The sequence below is a fragment of the Nomascus leucogenys genome, chromosome 1a (assembly GCF_006542625.1).
Source record: "Nomascus leucogenys isolate Asia chromosome 1a, Asia_NLE_v1, whole genome shotgun sequence".
Lineage (NCBI taxonomy): Eukaryota > Metazoa > Chordata > Mammalia > Primates > Hylobatidae > Nomascus > Nomascus leucogenys.
The window spans coordinates 36,029,860-36,055,271 of NC_044381.1; the positions used below are offsets into that span (position 1 = coordinate 36,029,860).

The 25,412-nt window shown below is 47.4% G+C and overlaps 1 protein-coding gene across 1 annotated transcript in view; it reads left to right on the forward strand.

Annotated features, from left to right (window-relative positions):
• Positions 1 to 25,412, forward strand: part of GABBR2 (gamma-aminobutyric acid type B receptor subunit 2) — a 414,624-nt gene that overhangs the window by 194,557 nt on the left and 194,655 nt on the right. Inside the window, exon 4 of the mRNA XM_003260548.2 lies at positions 17,501 to 17,602. Coding sequence (XP_003260596.1) covers positions 17,501 to 17,602 — 102 coding nt within the window. The remainder of the gene's footprint in view (positions 1 to 17,500; positions 17,603 to 25,412) is intronic.

A 25,412-nucleotide genomic window follows, 5' to 3' on the forward strand; every position in this document is an offset into this window, starting at 1 on the left:
CCCAGACCCTCCTGGCTGAGTCAGCAGACGTGGGCAGCAGGCGTTGTGGGGAGGGGGTTGCAGAGGCTCCTCCATCACTGCTTGGCTGTCTGCCCCAGGAAGACAGCACATCACACAATTTGCCATATCAAGTCTGTGAACAGCTGCCTCCCTACCCTCCGTGGGGAGTCACCAAGCTCCACACATCTGCTCCTTCCGGGGGTGGTGAAAAGATTTCTCCCATCACAGGCACCTATGAATCCCCCTTGGGGTTTCGTGAGGTATACAGTAGCATTCTCCTGCAGAAAGCCCATAGCCAGCCGTCGTGAGAAGATACACCTTTCAGGAGTTAGTATCAGTGGCACCACCATCACTTCCCCTCCTTCCCCCAATCCCATGGCATGTTTTCCCCACCTCCCCTTCTTGACTCTGTCATTTCTGATAATGAACACTGCCATTTATTGAACCTCAGCCATGGAAGACACTTAGCGTATATTAGCTTACCTTTTCAAGAACTCAAAGATAAGCTGGGTTATGCCCTTTTAACAGACAAGAAAAAAACCTCAGAGAATTTCCTTACTCACCCAAGGTAGCCCAGCAGTGGGGACATAGTCTGGAGTCACCTGACTTGAGTTCATGCTTTTGCCTCTCTCCCACAGCCTTCCTAGAGGGGAAAAATAGAACCACAGCTCTTTATCCTGAGTCTAGAACAGGGGTTTGCAAACTGTGGCCTATGGACCAAATCTAGCCCCTTGTTTTCATAAATAAAGTTTTGTTGGAACTTAGCCACACCCATTCATTTGCACATTGTGTACGGCTGCATTTGCAACGTTGTTGGGAAATAACATGTAAGTCCTGCAAAGCCTAAAGTATTTACTATCTGACCCTTTACCAAAAAAAAAAAAAAAGTTGCCGGCTCCTGGTTTCCAGCATAGGCTATTGTAGAAAGAGATAGACTTTGAAGTTAAATCCCAGGCTCCCTACATCTTAGCTGTGTGACCTTGGGCAGTTGACTCAACAGCTCTGAATCTCATTTTATTTACCCATAAACTGGTCATAATTGTACCTTTTGGGTTTACACCCATGCCCACAAGGAGTGATTTACATTTGAGGGCTCCACATATGACAGGCACTCAGTGAATGAGTCCCCACTGTTGCTCCGGCCTTTCCCATCTATCATGATGTGCAGCCTTCTCTAATTTTTCTCTTCCCTTCTGGAGCATTCTGGCAGTTCTGCCTAAGAACCCTTGCTCTTCTCTGATAACTGGAACACAGAGAAAGCACAGATGCTCCTCAAGCCTCCGCCTTGAAACGCTGGGCACCAGGGGTTAAGTGACACCCACCTCAGGCAGATGCATAGGGTGTCCTGTGGTCTCATTCATTCCCTCATTCAGCCAGTGCTGACTGAGCCAGGCCATTATACCAAAACCTGACAGGGGCTCAGACAGAGCCTTCAGGCCCTTCAATTGCTCACAGCCCAGGAGCAGATGGACAGATTAACAAGCCGTAGCAATAACAGTAATCTTAGTGCCTCCAGATTTTGGTCCCATTTGGAAAATTCCATTCAGACTCTGCAGAGTAAATACCTGTTCCCTGGAGTCTCTGAGTACTGCTCGTAAGAAGATACATTATGAAATCTGCTTAGTTTAGCACAGTTTCAATGCCTGCTCCCAGGCTGTCAGCCTGCTCAGCACTTCGGTGCAGTGTCCACCCCAGGACACAGTCGGCTCACCTAGCCCACCAGCTCCCTCCCAGGGCACACACTCAGCACCTCTACAGGATGGGGCTGGCTCCATGGGCTCCGTGGGAGGGGAAGGGCAGACTGTCTTTCCTGACCTTGAGGGAGCTGTCCAGAGTTTAGGTCCTCTCCATACATGAGCAGCCCAGCATCCTCCCCCAGACACCTGGGCTGGCTGTGGGGCTGAGGGGACCTCATGCTCTGTGCTGCTGCAGTGGATTCTCTGGGCTGTTGATCACTGACAATCTTCCCAGTTACTCCAGAGCAGGGCCAAGAAAGCAGGACCTGGGAGGAAGAAGCAGGGGATGCCAGTGTTCAGAAGGGGTGAGTGCATCTCATTGGAGAATCCAGAAGGACTTTACGAAGGAAGGGCTGTTTACCATAGGGCTTAAAGGGTAAGCAGGACTTAAACATATGAGGGCTGAGGTCCGGAACTTAAGGGGATTCATGCATGGTCAGTAGTGAAATGAATTACAAAGTATATCTAATAATCTTAGGTGAAAAAATATGGGTATACAAATTATACTTTGATGATTTCTACCTGAAAAACTTATATCTACAGTATTAATGTCCTAGCAAGAAAAGATGGCATCTTCAGAGCTGAAGTCCGATTTAGGGGAAATACTTTAGGCAGAGGCAATGGAACCAACCAGGGCTACTGCAGCTCCAGGGGCTAGCAATGGTTGGAGTCACGAGCATCAAGTGCTCTGGAGGACAAGGGGAGGGGCAGTGCTACTGGAGCTGGGAGGAACAGCTGCTTCACACGGGCTCTAACCAAGCCAGGGAGGAGCCAAGGGAAGAAATACCCTGAACTCTTTCTCGCCTTCTCTCTGACTCCTCCTGGGGCCACCCATTGGCTGTCTTTCACTGAGCTCCCGTTAGCTCTCTTTCACTGAGCTCCCACTGGGCTCCCATTGGCCCTCTGACTCCTGCTAGGCTCTCACTGGTCCTCTGACTCCCACTGGACTCTCACTGGTCTTCTGACTCCTGCTGGGCTCCCATTGGCCCTCTGACTCACACTGGGTTCTCATTGGTCTTCTGACTCCTGCTGGGCTCCCACTGGCCAAGCCTAGCTGGAAGTCAGAGGACCAGGCCACTCACATGCTGCCCTATCTGAAAGTTCTAATTCCATAAAAAAGCAGGGCAGGGTAGGCTGGTGCATGTGGATGAAAGCAAATGGGAATAACCAACATGATGAGCTATTATACTAGTTGGATTAGTGTACTGGGCATAGGGATAGTTTTATCACTTTACTCCTTTGCTCACTTTCAATGAAGTTTTGACGTTATTTTGAAAAGCTTAAAGTCTTTGAGTCACTATGAGGGTTCTACAGCAAGCAGCTGCGTTTCAGGCTCTCAGCAGGCGATATTGTCATCTGATAACTTGGTGGCAATGTAGTGGTTTGGTCCAAGCTGACACATATGTGGGTGGAGGGTGAGCCTGTTCAAGGTCAGTTTCGCCAGGAGAGGGACTCTCTTGGGGCTCAGCACACAGGAGATTTGTTAGCCAGTGCCCACAGGAAGGGATGGGAAAGGTGGGACTGGGTGGAGGAAGAAGCTGACACACAATGAAGTTGCTACAGGAACCTCAGCCAAGCTTGCCCATGGGGAGCTGCAGAGCTAGGATGGCCCTTCAGAGAAGTCCCAAATAGAGACCAGAAGGCTGGGCCAGTCACTGGGTGCAGGCGGTCCTGGGGAAGGTGTGTGACCTTGGATGAGGCTGCCTCCTTTATTCAAGGGCAAATCCAGAATGAGTGCCTCTGTCCATTGGAAGATTCTGGCAGTGCACCGTAGTATCTCCATCAGAGGGCCCTTAGGAACAAAGGAGTTTAAGCTAAAGGGCCACTCAGACTGGAACGCACTAAAAGGATGTCTCTCAAATCTGGCTGTGCAACCGAGATCTCATAGCACTTTGTACAAACACAGATTGCTGACATCCATCCTGTACCAGTGTCCAAATCGCTCTGTTGGGGCCTAGGAATCTGTACTTCTACAAAGCTCCTGGGAAGATGCAGATGTATAAGCAGGCTTGGAAGCTGCTGCCCTAAACTCTGAGCCCAAGGGTGGTTGATGTCGGGGAGATTTCCAGGTCCGTTTGGTGCTACTAGGCAACTGCTCTGTGCCAAGCCTTGTGCTGGGTCCTGGAACCCAGGAGCTAGGGGCCAGGATCACCAAAGATGGTGCCACCCTGGGGGTCAGGAATAGGGCTGGGTACTGCCTGGGAGCAGCGCCTGTCTTGGATTTTGGAAAGGGTCCTGAAAGGGCTGCAGCTGGGTGGCGCTCTTGGGGGCTTACTGTTCTGTTGCTGCTGTTAAATAAATGGCTTTGGGCAATATTGGTCTAGAGGCAAGAAACTGGGTTTGAGTCCCAGCTCCGTGCCTAGAAAGTTGTGTGATTTGGGGCAAGTCTCTACCCCTCTTGGGACCTCAGTTTCCCCAGCTGTCCAATGAGGGCTGGTGAGTTGGTGTGTGGCAGCCCGGTTCTGATGGTCTGAGCTCAGCCTCTCTCAGACATGAGGAGTGGGCCTGAGAGTGTCAGCACTCACTCTGCCTGCTGGACAGAGTGCAGACCTTGGCACCAGGAGGTGAAGGTGGAGTGCATCCTCAGTGTTCTTGTCTCCTTCTTTTGTTACCATTCTCTGATTGTGATGCCCTTGCTTCCTGGATATGTCCAGTTCTGCCATGCTTCTCTTTCCCATGTGTCCTGATCGCTTGCTTTTTGCCAGGCTTTATATCCAGCATGGATACACAGAGAGGCCCCAACACAGTCTCAACTCCCCAGGGCCTGCCAGTCTAGAGAGGGATGCTCAAGCAGGAAAGCCACTCACTGGGGGGTCCTCTCCCTGCAGGAACCACCCAAGGGCCAGGCCAGTGCCACCACCCAAGCTCTTCCTCTCTTCTTCCTCTACTCTCCCCTCCTGGATGTTTGGAAGTCAGAGAGACATGAGTTTCAGTCTTGGCCCTCTGGCTTACTACTTGTAAGGCTTTGGGCAAGTGACGTAATCTTTCAAGTCCCTCATTTGTGAAACGGAAACAGGAATGGGATCTGCTTTGTAAGATTGTTGAGGATGAAATTCACTCCAGAGTCAATCCTGGTGTGTCGCCTGTGGCCCCCTTCCTCCCTGAGGGCTTGGAGTGAGGGATAGGGGTGGGAGAGGGGGAGTGGAGGGAAGGGAAGGAGGAGAGGTGGGCTCTGGGAGCAGTTTGCACCTTTGCCTTTTGCTGTCTGTGCCAAGGGGAGTCCCAGCCCTTCAGTTCCTCACCTCATTCCACACCCAAATCTGAAGCCCTAGAAGAAGGGAGCCAGTGGAAGCCAAGAAGGGGGGTTTGCAAATGCTAGGGGCTTAGGATGTCAGAGTGGAACATGAATTGAGGACAAATCACCCACTTTGGAATCCAGAACTGGAAAGAAAGCTGCTCATAAAAAGTGCAGTGATTTCCCAGGGTCTCAGAAAGGAGTCCTTTAAACTCCACCTTGAAGTGCAAAGCTGGACAATTTGATCCCACTGCTCATCCAGCTTATGGAGCGGCCTGAAGCTGTCCTATTTCTGCAGGGGTGAGAACATGTACCACCTAGGCAGCTCCCCATGGGCAAGTTTGGCTGAGGCCTCTCTTGCAACTTCTCAGGTTTGAGAATTTGAAACCTTCCTTGGAGATGCAGCAGTCTCGTCTGCCCCTCCGTCTGATGCCTGAATCCCTTCTACAGCCTGTGCAACCCACCTCTGCTTGCACACCTGTCATGGTGGGGAGCTCACTCCCACCTGGGGAAGGGCCCATCCTTCCTTGGCTCACTCTCTTGTTAGAAAGTTCTGTCTCTGAGGGAGCTGAATTCTACTTCCCGGTGGCCTCTCCCACTGGTACTGGCCCTTTCCCTGAGGCCCAGGTGCCACGCCAGTCCCCTGGGTTTGGTGGTAGTTCTTCAGGGATGCACGAAGTGCTGTCTCACAGGCCTAGACTTCCCTATGTGGCCGCCTGCCATCCCCTCCACCATTCCTCAAGAGACAAGAGCAGGGATGGGGCTCAGAGCCAGGGAATGGTTTTGAAGTCGGCTTGCTTTGGTGCTCTCAGGTGTGATTTCTTAATATCCGTCTTCTAGTTTGGTGTCAGAGACTCACTTTGCATATTGCTGATTTCCTATAGAAGTTTCTATTCATCACCTTAACTATATAGCCTCCCTGTTTTATTAATACCCAATGTTTTTGTAAACATTGGTTTGGTCCCTCGAGTCTGGAACAATTAAAGCAATGGGCAGTTTGTCACAAGGAAAGCAATAAGGTCTGATGGCTAATTTCATTCCCCAACAGCCTTAGCGTAGCCTGACTTCACCGACTGCTCCTAGAGTGGGTGAGGTCCTTGGAAAATGAGGGCCAAAGGGAAGACTGATGGTTGGGGATGCCCAACAGGAAATTTTTGTGCATTATCCAAGAAAGGTGCTTGGACCTGGTCCTACTTCCTCAGGCAGCCCCTATGCTAGGCATCTGGAGGGTAAGAGGTGTCCCAGACGGAAGGTGTGTGAGATCTCAGGACATTCTGTTTAGCCGAGAAGAGGGATCTGGAGCCCAGGACTGTGGAGTTCAGAGGAAAAGTCACTGCTAGCCTGGGAACAAGGGAAGGCTTCAAACAGCATGTTGGCATTTCAAGATGTATGGGATCTCAAGGTGAAAGCTTATTATATCAGTTTCCTGTTCTGCTGCAACAAATCATCATCAATTTAGTGGCTTTAAACAGCACAAATTATTATCTTATAATTCTGAAGATCAGAAGTTCAAAATCATTGGGCCAAAATCAAGGTGTTCCTGATTTTGGCTGGTTCCTTCTGGAGGCTTTAGGGGAGAATGTTTCCTTGCCTTTCCCACCTTCTAGAGGCTGCCTGTGAGCCTTGATTCCTGGCCTCTTCCTCCACTTTCAAAGCCAGAAGCAGAGCATCTTTGAACAAATTTCTTCCCTGACTCTGACTTTTCTACCTCCCTCCTTCCCTTATAAAGACCCTTGGGATCGTGTTGGGCCACCAGGATAATCCCAGATGGTTGCTCCATCTTGACATCCTTAACTTCATCCCATCTGCAAAGTCCCCTTTGCCACGTAAGGTAACATATTTTAGGGATTTGGACATGGACATCGTTGGGGAAAGGGCATGACCCTATCCATCACTGACGATTCTTTGGAATTTCGAAAACTGAGAAATCAGTTTTCCATCAGCCTGGCTGATGGAAAGAGGGATTTGATTTGATTTGATTTGATTTGAAAGCCAGAGCGGCCCCAGTTGCCTTCTTGAAATTGGGCCGAGGGTGTGTTTCTCCCCTACAGTATGTGGTTCTGGGAGACAGGCCTCCAAGAAGCAGTGGTGGGCTGGGGAGAGGAGCAGCCTGCAGCCTCCCTGCCCTCCATCTGGAGGACTTTCATAATGCGGTGATAGTGCTGAGAGCTGGCACCATGGGTTGGGTGTGCGGGCCTGTAGCTCTGCCAGGTGGGATCTCTGCTCCCAATTGCCATGTAGGCCAGCTGGACTCCCAGCAGGTAGGAGCTGCCATGAGGGCTTGATGTGAGTAGCTGGACAGGTCTCAGGTCACAGGTGCCTGACACTCTCTGCCATGGTGAGGGAGGCAGGGAACTGTCCCCAGGGAACTCCAGCTGCCCTCGGGTCCCATATGTCCCCACAGGGGTGCCCCCAGAGCACCACAGCTCTCCCCAGATTTCTTCCTTCATTGGGGCCCTGACAGAGTTCCAGCTGGCGCTGCCCCTGGGACTTACCGCTGCATCTGCAGACTGGGTCTTCAGCCTCAGCATGCAGCCCAGCCCTTGCGAAGTTGCCTCATCCCTGCGAGACCAGCTCAAGATGGGTCTAGTGGGCTCAGAATATTAACCTCCTCCATCTAAGAGTGGGTGGCCATGGTGCAGCCTCAGCATGCACTCATCCATGCTCTCATTCACCACAATTCTGAGCACCTACTATATGCCAGGCACTACACAGGATCCTGAGATCAAAACAAACCAAGTGCTTCCCTCCTGGAGCTGACACGTCCATGGGGAAGAAAATGTTACAGCCCCATACTCATGGTCACCTCTTTGCGGGTCAACTCAAAGTCAGTGATGCAGACTCCTGAGCCCTGCACTGAAGCTCCATGAGGCCAGCATCCCTGTCCCGGGCACCCACATTTCCACAATGCACAGCTTATGGTCCTCCACTTGTTTCCCTGCTTTTGGTAATTCTGGAGATGTAAGAAATACCATATATCTTTGGGACAGACAAATGGTGCCATCAAGTAGAGGGAAACTGGGGTTCCATTCCAGAGGCCTTGATATGTGATGTGAGCATCTAGATTGGATAGGAAGCCCAGGCTTCTCCATGGGAACCTGCCCCAGGTGTGTTAGTTTCCTGTGGCTGCCGAAACAAATCACCACAAACTAGGTGGCTTAAAACAACAGAAGTGTATTGTCTCATAGTTCTGGAGGCCAGAGGTCCTAAATGAAGGTGTCAGCAGGCTTGCCCTGGAATCTCTAGGAGAGAATCCTTGCCTCCATCTCCCAGCTTCTGGTGGCTCCAGGTGCTCCTTGCCGGCAGCTGCATCACTCCACCCTCTGCCTCTGTTTTCACGTGGACTTCCCCCTCATGTCTCTGTGCCCCAACTCTCCCTTTGCCTTTCTCTTATAAGAATCCTTAACATTGGATTTATCCAGGATGATCTCATCCCAAGATCCTTCAGTTAATTACGTCTGCAAAGAGCCTTTTTCCAAATAAGGTCACATTCACAAGTTGTCAGGGTTAGAACTTGGACCTATCTTTTTTGGAGGTCACATTTCAACCCACTGGCTCTGCACTGTGAACATGCATGGGTCACACGCACACATACATACACCTGGATACAGCTGGATATATACCCACAGGCATTCCCCAAGTACAGCTATTCCCCGTGTGCAGCAGATCTAATACATATTCAGTTACATACTTGCCCTTTACATTTTTTTTCACTTACATTCAAATCTGGTTACAGATGATTAAGAGCGAATTTATTTGTAGAAATCTAAAAAGTAGGTGGCTCCATTTTTCAAAAGGAATGCTCTCTTAGTGAATGCACATCAGGTTTGGACAGGCAGAAATATACCACATGGAAAAGTTTTTACGCATATGCCCCAAATCTTTGAAAGACCTCACTATCTATCAAAGCCACCTTCTCCGTCATTAAAAAGCTGTGGGGTTTTTTGGCATTGGGCCAAAATCTAATTTCCTGAACCATCTTACCTGTTGGTGCTCCAGCACCACGGGGGTGCGCAGAACCAGGTGCCCCCCCTTCTACATGACAGCTCTCCTGTGTTTGGAGTCGGCTTTGGTCTACGCCTCTCCAGGCTAATTTTTTAATTAGCTTAAGTTAATGGCAGTTCCTGGGGAGCTCCAGCCCCAGTAAAAGTGGCCTGAATTATTCAAAGATTTGAGTGTTTCAAATGCCTGTTTATCCTAATTAGCATCTTAGCTACAACGGTGCCCTCTGCCTCTAAGGAGCCACATTTTAACATGTTCCATATTTTAATGGATTTTCCTTGAATGAACTATTTAATCAAGTGAAGACACATTTCATGAATGAATAGAAGTAAATCTATAATTATACACTTTAGTCAGGTAAGAGGAGTGACATTTCGGCACAATTCTTGGCTATATATAGCCACTGCATTTGAATGACAAAGTAGGTTACCTCAGCTTCCATAGGAGAGCTGAGAATTCGCTTTGCTCTCAAGTTCATTTCGTAACCTAATTAGAATTTTCAAAGAGTTGTAAAGTGCATGTGGCGCAGCCCTGGTTCTCCCCGTCTTTACCTGGATCTGTGCCTTTCTGGATGGTTCCTCTGCTGGTGCAGTAGCCTCATTAGGAAAGTTGTCTGGGGAACTACTGGCCATAGAAGCCAAGTGCCTTGAGATCTCTGGAGCTCTCTGCAGCCTCCAGCCACTGGCTGTGAATTTCACTTGCCCATGGGAGCCTTCTCTGTGTGGGACATGTGGTCTGACTGCAGTAGCAAGTTGCTATAATAATATTCTGCTTCTCTCTTCTCCCTGTCTTGCTTTCTCTCTCATGTCCTCCTGCCTCCTTTCCTTCTCTCCATTTTCTCCTGTCATAGTCAGGGTCTGCTCGGGGTGCTAAGGGCCAGGAGTAAAAGGGCCTGGGGATTAAAGATGAGATGTACCTACTAGAGGGGGCAGGAGAGAGCAGGGGAGCAATCCCGGTGCCCTGGGTCTGGAGGAGATGGGGACAGGGGGCTCGGGGGTTTTTAGGCAAGCTGGCAACCCAGCTGTAAGCTTGATGATTCTGTTGCTCTTATCCCAGTCAGTAGCCACTTTAGCTACACATTGGAAACTCCTGGAAAGCTCTAAAAATACAGATGCCTGGGTCCTATCCCAGAGGTTCTGATTGGTTTAGGAGGCAGCTAGGGCATCAGCGGTTTCTGAAACTCCCCAGGTGATTCCAAAATGTAGTCCCAAAGTCTTTAGGTGACAGCAGCCCCAGCCAGCAACCTGACCACAACCTCCTGAAAGACCCTGAGCCAGAAACCCCCAGTTAAGTTGCTCCCCATTCCTCACCATGGAAACTGTGAGGGACAGTGGATGCATATTGGTTTAAGCTGCTACGTTTTGGGATAATTTGTTGCACAGAAGTAGATGACTAATACAGATTATTAGTTGTCCTGAATGTACCCCCAAGCCGACTTCTTGCCACCTCCCGTATCATATCATGTAGCCTCCAGAATCCCTTGCCTGGACCATTGCTGGAGCCCCTCCCTGCCCTTCCTCTTCCCCTCATGTCCCTGCCCCTCAGTGTCCCACAGAAGCCTGAGCAACTGTCTCAAATCATAGTTCTAATAATGTCACTCCATCACTTAAAACCTCATCCTGGGTTACCACTGTGCTGAGGGCCGAGACCTGATCCTTCACCTGAACTGGAAGGCCTGTCCGGGCTGTCCTCACCCACCTCTTCCTCAGTTCATTCGGACAGCCTCCCCCAAGCCCTGCTTTAGGCTCTGCATTAAGCCCACTGGGACATTCTTTTAGTTCCTCCACCAGCTCCTTCCCGTCACAGGACGTACACATGCTGCTCCTCGGCCTGGAATCCTTCCCCCTGCCCCACCTCCTGGCCTGGGGCTGACTCCTCTGCTACAGCCCCTCCCAGGAGCCTGCCCCTGAACTTGAGTGCCCTTGTCTCAGTGAACATTTACACATTCCCTGGGACAGTCAGCTGATGAATGCCTCTTGCCCTCACTAGACAGAGATCCAGGACAGGGAACGGTTTTGGTCATCGTTAGAGGCCCGGTCCTACCTCAGAAGTTTCCTGAAACAGAAGAGATGTCAATATCAGAAATGAATGAGTGGGTGAATAAGTGAGTGAATGAAGGAGTGGGACTGGTAGGGACAAACAGAGCCCATTCTGAAAAATCCAAAGTGGTGAGTGGCGGCTCGGAAAGGTACTCAAGTCCAGAAGCCAGGCAGTGACTGGGCATGAGATAGAATTTCAGTCCCAGGAATGAAGCAAGAGCTCAGATTAAGAGCCTGAGGTCAGAGAAAGGTCCCTTTCCAGGCTGACTGGGGGCTGCACCCCAGGGCTCCTGACCTCAGGCCCCTCACCTTGCATCCATGGAGGGCAGGAGTGTCCAGTGCCAAGTGGGGGGATTCATAGGATCCAGGAGTTCACTGGCCCTACCTGTGGGTAGCAGGGAGTTGCAGGGGATAAGAGCCTGGCAGGGCATGCAGATACAGTCTTGGGGCCCTAAAGCAGAGACAGTGTGGGTGGAGAGAACAGACTGGCCCACACACTGAGGCGGCAGGTCATGCAGTGATTTGATAAACCCAAGGCTGGGTGATTCTAGAGAGAGGACAGTGCCCGGCATCCTCTGGCAGCTGTTCTGTTTTCAACAGAGAGGTGCAGGCTTCAGAACAGGGAGGAGGCCTTGCAATGGAGTGGCACTGTGGCCTTCTCAGAAGTGAGGACCAGCCTCCTTGATGGGACAGTGCAGACCCACATTAGGCTTAAACAGGTCACATGGACTCAATTAATTGCTGAGTGAGAAGATCCTTCTGAGTCATCCGTTTACCTACACTCCCTTCCCAATTCCATTTGCTTTCCACCTTTTCCTCTGATCTCCTTTTCCTCCTCCAGCCCCTCCCCTTCTCCCCCTGTGTCTTGCAGGCATGGATAAAGACTGCACTCCCATGCCTAGTGTGTGGACGGAGGTTGTATGCTCAGTCAGTTGCAGGAACGAAGCCATTGTGAGGGCTTTATTGGAGTGACAAGTCCCTGTCACTCTCTTCACCACAGCCCCAGGAACCAGCTGGGAGGGAGGTTGTGGGCAGACGCACTCATCTCTGCTGTTCAGACGGCTGATCTGACCTGGCGGCATTTTCTCCCTGCTCAGCATGAGTGGGGCTGTCCCCACTGCTGGCTTTCCCTCAAAGCCGTGGATTTCTCCTGGCTCTTCGCTTTATGAAAAATGTGGGGCTTCCTAGAACTTGAAGTCTGAGTTGAAATATTGACATTCTTGCATTTGGCTGTTTGGTTCCCAAAGCTGCATGGGAGACTGAGGAGTCAGTGGTCTCACCCTTTGTGACCTTTACGCTCTCCATCAGCCCGTGCCTATGGTCTCCCTAAAGGGTTCTTGGTCCCTGTCCTAGTCACACCTCTGTCCTCTGAGTGTGAACCACTTTGTCGCTACCCTGATAAAGGCAAGCAGAACTGAGCCCAGTGCTCTAGGTGTGGTCTGAGATGGACGACAGAGAGGGATTGTCCCTTCCTTCATTCTAGATGTGATACCTTTTAAAAATAGTTCCTGGCCAGGTGCAGTGGCTCACGCCTATAATGGCAGCACTTTGGGAGGCCAAAGCAGGTGGATCACTTGAGGTCAGGAGTTGGAAACCAGCCTGGCCAACATGGCAAAACCCCGTCTCTACTAAAAACACAAAAATTAGCTGGGCTTGGTGGCGTGCACCTGTAGTCTCAGCTATTCGGGAGGCTGGGGCAGGAGAATTGCTTGAACCTGAGAGGCGGAGGTTGCAGTGAGCCCAGATCATGCTGCTGCATTCCAGCCTGGGCGAAAGAGTGAGACTTTGTCTCAAAAATAAATAATTAAATAATTTTTTTAAAAAAGGAGCTGGGGGGTTGGGCAGGGAAGGGGGCCAGCGGTTCCTAGTCTTAATCACCCTTTGTCAATTGCCTTGCTCAGTTAATACATTCTGGTCTCCTAACCAAGGGGAAAATATCCAAGCATTAAAATTTTTTCTCACAATTATCGATCGTTTACTTAAAACTTATCTGGCTTCGTTTAGAATGTGGTTCTCTAAACATGTATCAGAATTACCTGGAGAGCTTTTTAAAACACAGGGTGCTGGACCCCACCCCAGAGTGTCTGATTCAGTAGTTCTGGGTAGGGCTGGAGAGTTTGCATTTTTAGCAAGTTCTCAGATGGTGCTGGTGTTACTGGTGCAGGGGCCACTGTTTGAGAACCACTGCTTCAGGGACATGCTTTCTGGCACGAACTCACGCGGATGGGCCACACCAGTTCTTGTAGTCGGGGTGTGGAGGAGGTGTCAAGTCAACAACTATTGCCTCCAAGCCTCTTATCGCAGATTGTTTATTCCAGGGGCTCTGACCCATCTGTTCTCTCCATGCCAAATGTCTTCGGCTCCTTGTGGATTTGTTCCTTGGCCAGGTCCTGGATCCGCTGCACCAGAAGCGGCGAGAGTTTTCCCCTTTGGGTAGCCCCAGAGGCCCTGGCCTTTAGGGAGCCCAGTCCTTCCTCACCTCCTTTCCAGCATCCCTCGGTGCCTGCTCACAGCACCCCTCACTCCCTGTCAGTCTGTGTCTCCTGCCCTCCTGGGGCTCCCTTCCAGGTGAGGGGAAGCCTTCTAACCTCCCCTGCCCATTATTAACCCATCTCTCCCTGTCCCTCCCAGGATGCCCACAGCTTTCAGCAAATCCGACTCCTGGTGGCTGCCTCACTTGGCCCAATATGCAGATTAGGCTCCCAGGGGCACCCCCTGCCATACTTTGTGTGTGTGTGTGTGTGTGTGTGTGTGTGTGTGTATGTGAGTGTGTTGTGTGTGTGAGTGTATTTTATTGGGAATTAAGAGTTATTCCTTTCCCAGAAGAACATACTTCTATTTTTATAAAGGAGATTAATAGAAAAAAGGAAATCATTTTGCAGAAATGTAGTTAATGGCAAGACATTGGCTCTGGTTTTTTTGTTTGTTTGTTTTTTGTTTGTTGTTGTTGTTTGAGACAGAGTCTTGCTCTGTTGCCCAGGCTGGAATGCAATGGTGTGATCTTGGCTCACTGCAACCTCTGCCTCCCGGGTTCAAGTGATTCTCCTGCCTCAGCCTCCCAAGTAGTTGGGATTACAGGCATGTGCCACTACTGACTGGCTAATTTTTATATTTTTAGTAGAGATGGGATTTCACCATGTTGGCCAGGCTGGTTTTGAACTCCTGACCTCAGGTGATCCACCCGCCTTGGCCTCCCAAAGTGCTGGGATTACGGACGTGAGCCACTGCACCTGGCCTGGCTCTGTTTTAAACAAGAGATAACTGCAGTTCCAGAATGAAACCTAGGTATTTACAAATTTTCTTAGTAAATCTTCCATCAGTGCACTAAAGGGTCTTTCTACCCACTTAAGGAGCATGTAAATTTTTTTCCCTTGTGAGGAAGATCTATTACATTATTTCTTTTCCATGCTTTTGTTACTTTAAAATGCCATTTATAATATTACTGATTGCCTCCATTTGCTTTCCCCAGAAAGTCCATTAGGATAAATACTTGAGGTGAGCACAGACTCCTTGGTGCTGAGATTATGGGCGGTGAGTGGCTGACCTCACTGACCATCTGTTCTGGCCTCTTCTGGTTCATCGGGCCTCCGAAACTGTCCACATCTGGCAGAATCCAGAAGAGCCAGCCAGGACTGGGAATCACACTTCAGTTTCCTCATCTGTGAAATGAGCGGAGGGATGAGATGACCTCTAGGGTGTGTTTTATCTTTGTTTTGAGTTCTGACCACCTATAAAACATTTTATTCTGCCATGTTTATATATAGCTTTCATGCACACATTAATATACACGTGTGGATACCCACGCCACTGCTGCCTTGATGCCTTGCCATTTGCCTGGGAGTGATCACTCCAACTTCTAAGTGGTGTGTAGAGCTTTCGAGTTTACAAAGCCATTCCACATCTTCAGTGTTTTTGCTGGGCCTTGAGTCAGCCCCATGAGCTACTTGCTGTATTGCCCCCGTCTTATAGGTGTAAAAACTGAGACTTGAGAGCTTGGGTAGTTTCTCGGAATGTGGGTGCCATGCAGGTGGAGAGCCAAGGCTTGACTGTGCATTTCCAGGAGCTCACACATTGAGCTCCTCCCAGGAGGGCCACGTGTGCACGTTTTCCCGGTTTAATAATGACTGTTGTTCCACAACACCCTCCTGCTGCTCAAAACTCATCATGGGACCCACCTGTAGCCAAAAGGATTTGCGACAGCAGAAATAAACTCCGATGGAAAAGTTAACTTTTCCCCCCCCATTAGCTAGTTACCAATCTTCCATCGAATTGAGGTAAAAACGAAGGATGGACAAGGATCACCCTGACTGTGACAGCATCTTTCTTTTTACAAAACATTGATCACGAGGCACTTCAAGCATTCAGAATAAAATAAACACCCATAGACTTGCTAGCCAGAATGATTACATGTTCACATTTGCTCCATTTGCTTCATATTTCTCTCAAAGAAACAAAAGATGGCAGTTCCCATCACAGTCTCTTTTGTCTCCCTTCCTTGGTGGTGACCATCCTGTGACATTTAGGGCCAGATTATCCAAAACGCTCTGATGTATACATTACAAGGATCCACCAAGTGTTGAAATGAGAAGTTTTTATTGTGGTACAATATACATAACAGAAAATTTATCACTTTAACCATTTATAAGGGTACAGTTCAGTAGCAGTAAGTATATTCACATGTTTGTGCAACTATCATTACTGCATCTGCAGAACTTTTTTTTTTATCATTCCACACTGAAACTCTGTGCCCATTAAACAATGACTCCCCATCCCCTCCTCCCCTCAGCTGCTGGTAACCACCATTCTACTTTCTGTCTCTATTAATGTGACTAAACTGAGTGTCTCATATGAATAGAGTCATACAATATTTGTCCTTTTGTGTCTGCATTGTTTCACATAGCATGATGTCTTCAAGGCTCATCCATGTTATAGCATGTGTCAGAATTTTATTCCTTTTGAAGGCTGAATAGTATTTCACTGTCTGTGTACACCACAATTCATTTATCCACTCATCGAGCAGTGAACTTTTGGGCTGCTTCTACCTTTTAGCTACAGTGAACAAATGCTCTTATGAACATGGGTGTAAAATGTCTGTCAAGTCCCTGCTTTCAATTCTTTTGGGTACATGCCCAGAAGTGGAACTGCTGGATCATGTGGTAATTCTATATTTATCTTTTTGAGGGGCTGCCATACTGTTTTCCACAGCAGCGGCAGCATTTTACATTTTCACCAGCAATACACAAGGGTTCCAGTTTCTCCACATCTTCACCAACACTTGTGGTTTTGCTTTTTGGTAATAGCCATGCTAATGGGTGTGAACAAGAAGTGCTTTAAGCATCTCCTAAAGAGGAAGAAACTGAGGCCCAGAGAAGGGGAGAATCACACGAGAGGTTGAGGTCACAAGCAAGTCAGTGATAGAGCAGGACCTGGAAGCCGGATCCCCTAACCCCAACCTAGTTCTTGCTACTAAAACACAAAGTCCAGTTTCCATCGTTATATGTCAGAGGGTGCACAGCCATGGCCGCAGGCCAGATACAGACTTTAAGTTTATTTGGTTTGATCCTTTCTTTTTTTTTAATTCAAAATAGTATCAACATTTAAAAATTAGGGGATTTTATATTTTAAAAGTCTAAATTTCTGATTTCTCCCTCCAAAAATCGGAAGGTCTGGTAACCCTTGACCCATGTTCTAACTCAGCAACCAACTGTTGCTGTCTTTTGTTTTGTTTTGTTCTGTTGAAACAAGGTCTTGTTCTGTCACCCAGGCTGGAGTACAGTGGCATGATCATGGCTCACTGCAGTCTTGAACTCCTGGGCTCAAGCAAGCCCCCCGTCTTGGCCTCCCAAAGTGCTGGGATTACAGGTGTGAGCCCACGCCCAGCCCTATCATCCTGTAATATCCTTCCACACAGGCTAGTTCACACACTGGCTGGTCCTGGTAACACTGGAGTTTGCAGCCCTTTGCTTTTCACATCCATAGATATTCCTCATTCTGTGTGTGAGTAGACACATTGTTACGTTTAACATCACAGGCAGGTTCCATACTTCCTTCCTCTTTCCTCTACTCTGTATTGTCTTCGAATATCTTAGCTATTTCCTCACCATAAAAGTGAAATAATATCGCAAATAAATAATGCAAAATATTAACAAAGACAGAATAGAATAGCCTGATTTGGAGACAATGTGATGTGGTGAAGAAACACCAGCAAAGGTGCTAATCTTGACTCTTGCAGGAACTCCCTGGGCAATCTTAGAAAGTCCCTTCCCTGTCTGGCCTCCTTGTATCCATGTGTCAGTTGCAGGGTGGGACTGGGGATCCTCAAGTTTTCATGGGGCGGTCTAGTTAATAATGTAAAACAAAACCACTCACTTTGCATTGTTGATAGAGAAAATCGCTTTGCGCAGTTGACTTCCCCAGGGTGACCCCTCTGAACTAGCCCTTCCTATGGTCCCCAACACACCCACCCTCTGCTTTCTCTTTGCTGACAGGTGCGGAACGACCTGACTGGAGTTCTGTATGGCGAGGACATTGAGATTTCAGACACCGAGAGCTTCTCCAACGATCCTTGTACCAGTGTCAAAAAGCTGAAGGTAGGTGTGGCTAGCCACAGGGTGAATGGCAGACTGATCTGAATGCCCTGGGTGCCCAAATTGCCTGACTATGAGAGAGCCTCAGGTTTGGTCTGGGTCTCAAGTTCATTTCTACCTTGGCATCCCAGACAGGAGAAGCTCCCAGGAACTGGCTTCCCTTGGCTTTCCCTTCCTTGCTGTCCAACACTGGTCAGAGGTGCTGGCTGCAGGTGCACAGCCACTGAGCACTTTCCTGATGGTTTGATATCTCTCAATGCAGCCTCAGGGGCAAGCAGGGCACACGTGATTATCATGTCTGTTTTGAAGAGTCACAGAGAGAGGAACTGTCTTGCAGAAAGCCCACAGCAAAGACGTCTTCTTTTTGCAACTGAAAGCCTGGGCTCCTGACCCCTATCTGGTGATACTCACTTTAGGAACAGAAAGGGTCAACTAGAGGTTTCCCCAGTTTTAAGTCAGTCTCTAACTTTCATTTGTCCATTCATTCTGCAAACTCTCTCAAACAGCTTTTATGCACCAGACCCTCTCTTGGGCTCATAGACATCATTGGCCTTGACCTTGTCCTCAGGTTGCTCCCAGCGTGGTGAAGAAGACAGAGACCTCTCAGGGGAAACAGGAACAAAGGGGCCTGGGAACAAAGGGAGGAAGTGACTCATCCCACCTGGGGAGAAGGCTCAGACAAGACTCCAAAAAGAGACAACATTTAGTGGTGGAGGAAGAGCGGGATCTCCTCCTACAGGAGCCCAGCATGGTAGGAGGGAAGATCAGAGGGTAGGGTAGCCATGCTCATCATGGCTGAGGATCAGCAGGAATTCCACAGAGGCAGAAGTACCTGGAGTGGGGTAGAAGGGAGGCTGAAACAGAAGTCAGTTCCCAGGAGCCTTGAATGCCAAGCTTAGAAGTTTGATATTTTATCCTGGGGAATTCCTGGAGGTTTGTAAGCAGATGCCAGTGTCATCAGAGCTATCAAATTCCTCTTTCCCTCTCCTCCATTCCTTCAGGCCCTCACTTAAAGTCATTAGCATGGAGACCCCAGATGCCAACTGCAGATATGTCCCTTCTGTCTTGTGTGGGTCCCAGGTTACACCAGTCAGAGCAGGTAGCAGCTTAGAGCAGTTGCCCTCTAAATCCTCCAGTTCACAGATGGGGAGCCCAAAGCCCAGAGAAGGGGAGCAAGGGAAGCAACCTATCAGTTGTCTACCACCTCCTCCAGAGCAGACACAGAGCCTACGGGTCACATTTCAGCCTTGGGAGCCTCTGCAGATGAGGACACAGTAGTCAGGGAAGGGCCTGCTGGACAGCCCAGGTGGCTGGAGCCCGGTCTCCCGGCTGGAGCCCGGTCTCCCCGCTGCAGTGTCACAGGCTGTGTGGGGCCTGGAGGATTAAGGGGTGGGGTGGCTGCTCTGCAGGAAGCATCTGGGGCAGGGTTGGGAGAGGAGGGGAGGGCCTGCAGCTGCGCTCACATTCTCCTGCCACATGCAGAGGCATCTCCCCATGGTGGGCACCTGAAATAGCTCCCTGAGCTCCAGAGGCCCAGCATCTATGGACTTTAATGTTTAAAGAACCTTTGTGTGCAGAGCAGAGGTACTAGTTGAAAGTCAGCAAGAAACTGGAGATGGAACTGGGTTCTCTGCCCATCAGCCAACCAACTCCAACAGAAGTAGCACCAACATTAACCATAATGAAAATAACAGCCGAAATAGCCACCTTTCCAGTGCATTGACCACAGGCCAGGCCCTGTGCAGAGCCCTTTACCTTTATTTGCTCAATTCGTCCTCCCCAACACCGTCAGATGGAGGGAATTTTTGTATCCCTGTTTCACAGATGTGGACTCGAGACTCAGAGAGGTTAGCAACTACCGCAAGACACCCAGCTGAAAAATGGTGAGTTGGGATTCAAACCCAGGTCTGGGCAATGTCATGGCCCAGCTTTCTCCACTGCTCTGCATGTACTTCTGAGAAAGGATTCCAGTATCACATAAACCAGGAGAGCAGCACTAATGACACAGTCCTCATCTGTTGGCAAAGGCTCCCCTCACCCAGACACATGCACAGCTCCTTCTTGTACCTGTTGCAGTCTTTGTCCAGTCATCCCCTTCTCCCAGAGGCTTTCCCTGAACACTTTATTTAAAAATTGAAATCCCTGTTCCTCCAACTCCCACTTGTCCCTTTCTGCTAATTTTCTCCTCCATTTCCCTGATTGATATCTGTTTTCATTTCCTGGGACTGCTGCGACAAAGTACCACAAACTAGGTGGTTTATAACAACAGAATGTGCTCTCTCGAAGGCTTAGGACTCTTCCTTGCCTTTCTCTTGGCTGCTGGCATCACCGGTAATCCTTGGCAGTTTGTGGCTCACCACTGCATCACACCAATCTCTGCCACACATGGCATGTCCTCTCTTCTTTTTATATTGTCTTTTTAGGACACCAGTCATGTTAGATAAGAGCTTCCCCTATTCTAGTATGATCTTTACCTAACTAGTTACATCTGCAATGACCCTGCTCTCAAATCAGGTCACATTCTGAGGTACTAGGGGTTATGACTTCAATGTATTTTTCGGGGAGACACAATTCAACCTCTAACAATATCTGGCCTTCTATTCATTTTACCTGGTGTTTTATCATCTGTCTCCTCCCATTAGAATGTAAGCTCCAGGAAGCAGAAATTTCTGTCTTGGTCACTCTTCTGTTTCCCATCACCTAAAACCCAACCTAATTTGCTCAACAATTTATTGAGTGTGTGTGAATGAAATACGAAGTCTGGACAAAGTGCAACAGAGGATACAAGGACTTAATACTCAGGAACAACGGGAAGGTAGTTACTTTTGGAAAGCTCAGAGGAAAAGCAAGTTTCTAATTTATGGTGGGATAAGATGGAGAAGGAGGTACAGAGGACAGGCAAGAAAACCAGATATCAAATAGTAGAACTGGAGTCTGCAATGGAGGTAGTAGACAGCAGAATTAAAGCCAAGAAAAATAAAAATCAATAAGGTGGAGGGCAAACTTGAGATACTTTCCCAGAATTCAGAGGAAATTGCCCAAGAGATCAATCCAGTGAGATAAAGGATAACAGTTGTGAATACTGGAGAAGGGAGTTGTCCTAAGGGAAAACCAGGACAAAAGAAACAGAACCAAAATCCGAAACAGTAGAAACAGTAGCAATGAGCACGCCTAACACCCAGATTTTGGTTCCTAACACCATTCTCCAGTAAAAGGAACCAGGGCTCCTTAGACAAATGGCTGGTTTTATGGGGCAGGAAAAATAGACAATATGATTCTGGAGTATTTTGTAATACCAGAAGGTAAGGAATAACACACATACTGGTGGGGCTGTATCAAGGAAGTACAGTTGCCAATTGAAAGAGCTCCCAATGGCCAAAGCTGGAATAATTTGAACACAGAAAATTAAAGTAGTATTAGAATATAACCCAAAGTATAAAATAAATCTCTGCAAGTTTACTATTATGTAAATGATTGACTAATAAATGGGAGGACATAGGCAAGTCTCCTACACAGAAGAATTCAAAATAACTTACATAGATACTTCACACTCCAAAGAGGTAGTTCATAACTACACACTTCTTAAGTTACTTCCTTCCAAAGGGTACAGTAGGAAAAGAGGGGGTATAAAAAAGAATAACTTGACAGTCGAGAAACCTGACAAACGTTCCCTTAGCCAGGCAATCAAGGTCAACATCAGCAGTGATAAATCACATTGAAAGCTCCCTTGACATGATGTGATGGAAGTAACTTTACCTCTGTGGTCTTCTTCCCCAAATCCCATAAGCCCAGTCTAACCATGAGAAAAACATCAGACAAATTACAGTTGAAGGCCATCCTACAAAATACCTGACCAATACTCCCCCAAACTGTCTAGTTCATCAAAGATAGAGAAAGCCTGAGCCAAAAGGAGCTGAAGGAGGCATGACAACTAAATATAATGTGGTATATTCTAGATGGGATCCAGGAATAGAAAAAGGATGTTTGAGAAAAAGACTAAGGAAATCTGATTAAAGAATGGGTGTTAGCTAATAATAACATCAATATTTATTCATTGTGACAAATGCACAAAATACTAATATAAAACATTAATAATAGGGAAAACTGGATGAGGGGTTGTATGGGAACTCTGTATATAGTCTCCATAATTTTTCTGTTTTCGAATAAGAATTTTTTTTTTTTTTCACTAGGAAACAAACTTAAGTGGGCTCAAGACAGACCTAGTACTGTAGATTGGGCCATACAAAATTTCCATTATTCTACAGTTTTTGAACTACAACAATTTTATATGGAAATGTACAGATTATATGAGCAAACTAGCCAGCTTCTGCGTTCTAGCAGAATTGGTGAAAAGAGAGTCATACTTAGACAGGTTTTGCCAAAATTTTGACATACTTAGTGGAGAAAATCTTACAAATATCTAGGCCAGGAAAAAAACAAACTTCCCATAGAGATGCAAAAACGAGGCCACTCTCCGACTCCTCTGAAGCATTAAATCCCAGAGACAGTGGAGCAACTGGGAGACATTCTGCACTGTATGGGGCTCACACGATGTTCCAGCCACATCCCCTTCTTGAAGCTAATCCTGAAGTCTGATGTCAACCAGCCAAGAGCAATGGCATACTTTACAGCTGGGGTCATGGTAGAAACGGCTGAGCAGGGATCATTGGAACCCATGGAAGGAAAGTGAAGTCTAAATAATTGTTATAAAAGTGTATGCAGATGCAAAAATTACATATAATTTTATACATAATGCAAAAATAGATACAGCAATAAGCATAATTGATATATAAAAATCCAAATTACCTTCACAGGCCTAAGAAGAGATGAATTTTTTTTAAAAAGGGTGCTTAACTCCTGGTGTTAACTAGGAGAGGGACTCAAAAGAGACCATTTTGCTCATGAGTTTCATAATTAGGGAGATGTAAACTAAAGAATGCTTTGAATGACTCAGTGGTAAATATACCATAATGCAAACAGAACCTGAAGCTGCAGAAACACAAAAATAAAACAAAGGAAATCTCATCCATGTTTCGAAACAGAAAGCAAACATGAAAACCAGAAAGCACAAAACAGATTGTTGCAGACCACATATAATGATTTTGACCAGAAGTTCAAATAGGCCAAACTCATTATCAAAAAGAAAAGACTTTCAGATTGTGTTTTGAAAAACTCTAGCTATTTACATAAGATAAACAAAGTGATACTGAAAGGTTGAAGGTAAAAGGTTGAGCAAAGGTCTACCAAGCAAATCAAACTACAGCAAGAATCCCAGTATTCATATCAGACCAAAGCGTGTTCAAGGTACAGGTGTCAAACAGGATTAAGGAGAGTCCTTTTCTATAGATAAGGCTTCAATCCACCTTGAGAATAACACGCTCATGGACTATTATTGCTTTAAATTACATCTCACTGAAATAAAGAAAAGCCTGTTAAAAATAGAGACGGAAATTGACAGAAACACAATAGCATTGGGAGGCATAACATCTCTCTCTCATTCTTGGACAGTTCACCCAGGCAAAAAAAAAGGCAAGAGCACAGAGGAACGGAATAATGAAATTAATAAGGCTGATTTAGCAGATGTGTATCGAAATTTGTATCAAGAAAGTCAGGAAATAAAACCATTTCTGTGTGATGAAGTCGCGAGGCCCTTTAAGCTCATTCCAAGCCTGTTCTGAACAGGGGGTGGCTAAAGTTTAGCTGTTTCCAGGCGGGGCTGGGAAGCCGCTCTGCACAGAGACCACGTCCTGGGCACTTGTAGGGAGAGATCCAGGTGTCAGATTTCCCTTTCTGGACATTTCATGCACCTTCCCCAAAGTGGCCTTCTGCCCTGTATTCATATTTCCATTTTTTGGAGGAATTAGTGGTACATTATTTCAACCATGGGGCATCCACAGACCCTTATGTCTGGAATTGACATGGGAGGGGCAGTTGCCTCAGTTCAATCCGGGTGCTCTGGAGACCAAATATTTTTGTGGAAAGAACAGGAACTTTTAAAGAAAATCTTTTATTGTAAAATCAAACAACAATTTGAAAGCCACAGAAATCAAATGAATGTCTAAATCAATCGTAAGGCAAACAGCACACAGGTCAGAGAACTTTATCAGATATCCCAAAAGTCCCTTCTATCCACAGCCCCCTGCCCCCTGCCCCCACCATCAGGAACCCTATGCCCTACTTTTACAGAAATCACCAGCATTCTTTTTTCCTTTTTTTGTCAAAACTCAGAAAGTATAGGGAATGCTGTTCTAGTTGTGACCCTTTTTTTTATTGTAGTAAAATATATGCGACATAAAATTTACCATTTTTACCATTTTTAAGTGTTAATTCAGTGGCATTAAGTACATTCACAGTGTTGTACAACCATCCCATTATCCACTTCCAGAACCTTTTCATCATCCCAGACAGAAACTCAGAACAGGGGCTTTGTGTGTGTACGTGTTGCTCTGTCGCCCAGGCTGGAGTGCGGTGGCGCGATCTCAGCTCACTGCAACCTCCACTTCCTGGGTTCAAGTGATTCTTCTGCCTCAGCCTCCTGAGTAGCTGGGATTACAGGCGCCCTCCACCAGGCCTACCTAATTTTTGTATTTTTAGTAGAGATGGTGTTTTACCATGTTGGCCAGGCTGGTCTCAAACTCCTGACCTTAGGTGATCCATCCGCCTTGACCTCCCAAAGTGTTGGATTACAGGCGTGAGCCACCTGTGCCAAGCATAGCAGGGGCTTTTGAATCAAGTGGACCCGGGGTTGGACTCCGTCCCCGCCTTGGTGTCTACCCCTGTAGAGAGGGCACTGGGCCATCCCAATTGTGTGATGGTCGCCCTATGCAGACTGTTGGGCTCTCTCGGGGGCTGAAAAATCAGTAGTTGATATTATGTTTGAAACTTGAGAGTTGCTGGAATAAAGACTAAATAAAAAAACACTAAATAACAAAATTAGGGAATTTCAGGGAAAGAAGCCATGGAATTCTCTATCTTTTAATGAATGTCTTAAAATAATAACAAAGGACTTTCTAAAATCCAAACTTTGAGACAGTAAGCAAAGCTGAGAGATCATGAGCAATTCACTTAGGGTCTCTGGGCCCACAGAGCTTCCCTATTGCAGGTGAATTTACCAGAGGAGACAGGAGCCTTGCTTGCCTGCGTCAGCACTGTGCCAGCAGGCACCTCTTTCCAGAGGGCTCCTCTTCTCTCTCTCCATCTTATCACAGCCTCTTCTTCTGACCTCATCCAACGCTTCTGCTTCAACATCAAAGGAGCGCACTTTGAAGCACTCCCTTTGTGCCCACAGATTCATGAATTCACTTCATCCCCACAATAACTCTACAACAGCAGTCAGCAAACTACAGCTCATGGGCCAAATCTGGCCTACTCTCTGTGTTTGTAAATAAAGTTTTATAGGAACACATTCATTTACCACAACATCTTTGGCTGCTTTTGTGCTACAGCGGCAGAACTGAGTAATTGCAACAGAGACTATATGACCTATGAGACCAAAAATATTTACTATCTGGACGTTTATAGAGAGTGTTTGCCACCACCTGCTCTGAAGATAGGTACTATAATTATCCCCATTTTATAGGTAGAGAAACTGAAGCTCAGGAAAGTTTAATAACTTGCCTGAGGCCATGAAGCTGATTAAGTGACTGAGCTGAGATCCTAGCTCAGCAGTCTAGCTACAGACTGGCTCTTAACCTCCACGGCATGCCTCCCAGCTTCGTGTCCACCCACACTCCTCAGTCAGCAGAAAGATTCCTGCATAGCCTCTCAACATTCCAAGGTTACTCATACCCAACATTTTTAAATGACCTGTCTC